Source organism: Buceros rhinoceros, unplaced genomic scaffold (assembly GCF_000710305.1).
Source record: "Buceros rhinoceros silvestris isolate BGI_N320 unplaced genomic scaffold, ASM71030v1 scaffold36424, whole genome shotgun sequence".
NCBI lineage: Eukaryota > Metazoa > Chordata > Aves > Bucerotiformes > Bucerotidae > Buceros > Buceros rhinoceros.
This window is the reverse complement of record NW_010408230.1, coordinates 8409-9988: the sequence shown is the minus strand read 5'-3', so window position 1 is coordinate 9988 and position 1580 is coordinate 8409. Positions and strand designations below refer to the sequence as shown.

Genomic DNA, 1580 nt, shown 5'->3' with positions numbered 1-1580 from the left:
ATATATTCCTGTGGGAGCTGAGTGCTTTGGAGAGGAGCCAACACACCCAAGGAGCTTCAACCCAGAGGAGGGTTTTGTGTGTGTCTATGTGTGCGCGCGCGCATGTTTTTCAACAGCTCTAAGCATTCAAGCCTTGTTTTTCCTATTCGGCACTACGGATTATGGATGAATAAGCATAAAGATATCCAGGCAACATTAAAAAAAAAAGAAATCTCTACCATATCCAATCTCTTAATACAGTCTTGGCTTTGTGGACTCCAGTGCTGGGTTATTTACCTAATAACTGAGTTTCCTTTCTCATTATCCACATTACTGCAGGCACATTCAGGGCTTCAGAACAGCTCGATGGGAGCAAAAGCTCCTCTTTTTATTTTTTCCTTTTTTTTTTTTTTTTCCCCAGCTCATTTGAGTGGAGGCTGATGAAGATGCAACAATTTCACACTGAGCTTCCCCAGCCCAGGAGGCAGCTCTGGGGACACACAGGGCTGTGGCGGAACAGCCCACGTGTCTCTGCAATTTTGCCTCTCTGGCCACAGGGACGCATCGTGCCTGGTTTTTGGCCAGATATTTTCCCCATGACACCAGCAATAGCTGCAGATGAACTGGAGGGTGCAAGGAGGGCCCTGATGATGCCGTCCCCCATGGGGCTGCCATGTGTTGCCTCTTGTAATGGGGTTGTGGCCACACTGGTGAAAGACCCTCCTCTTCCTCCTCAGCTGCAGAGGAGGACCTGGCGTCCTCCATCGTAGCTCCATGCCTGGAGCAGGTCTGGCCAGTTCCTCCCAGTGCTCTGCAGGACAGACACACAGACAGACACAGGCTGCTGAAGCAGGACCAGAGGAGGCTACACAGACAGTGCCAGCGCTGCAGCAGCTCCCCTGTAAGGACAGGCAGAGAGCGCTGGGCCTGCCCAGGCTGGAGAAGGCTCCGGGGAGGCCTTAGCGTGGCCTTTCCATACCTCAACAGCCCCCTAAGAGAGACGGGGACAGACATCTGAGTCGGGCTTGTGGCAGGGCTTCAGTAGGGCCTGAGCAACCTGGTCTAGTGGAAGATGTCCCTGCTCACTGCAGGGGGTTGGCGCCATGGTCCCAGTTCACAGCCCAGGACAGTTGCCCCAAAGCCTCCTGTGGGTTGGCAAGTCCTGGCCGAAGGCCTTGGCTCCTGCCACCTCTGGCTGCACCAGTCAGGAGGCAAGAAGACGCTGCTGCTGACTCGGGGCAGGGGGCTTTCTGCTGGGCACATAGCCCAGGATGTCTTGACGTTGCTGCTTTTGCTTTCTTTTTCGAAATGGCCCTCGCTTAAAACACGGTTTTCCACCAGCCTCCCCACACAGCGAGGTGCTGTGGCAGCAGACAGGCATTCAGCCTTGTTTTCTTCTCTCTTTTCTGTCTAGAACTCCATCCGGCACAACCTCTCCCTGAACAAGTGTTTCATCAAGGTGCCGCGGGAGAAGGGTGAGCCGGGGAAAGGGGGGTTTTGGAAGCTGGACCCCCAATACGCCGACCGGCTCAAGAACGGGGCCTTCAAAAAACGGAGGATGGCCCCAGTGCGGATCAACCCGGCCTTCACCCAAAACGGCC

At 54.7% G+C, this 1580-nt stretch overlaps 1 protein-coding gene across 1 annotated transcript in view; it reads left to right on the top strand.

Moving 5' to 3' along the window:
- Window positions 1–716: 716 nt before the first annotated feature.
- Window positions 717–1580, top strand: part of FOXJ1 (forkhead box J1) — a gene marked incomplete at its 5' end in the record, with an annotated part of 1601 nt that continues 737 nt past the window's right edge. Inside the window, 2 exons of the mRNA XM_010134804.1 lie at window positions 717–766; window positions 1394–1578. Coding sequence (XP_010133106.1) covers window positions 717–766; window positions 1394–1578 — 235 coding nt within the window. The remainder of the gene's footprint in view (window positions 767–1393; window positions 1579–1580) is intronic.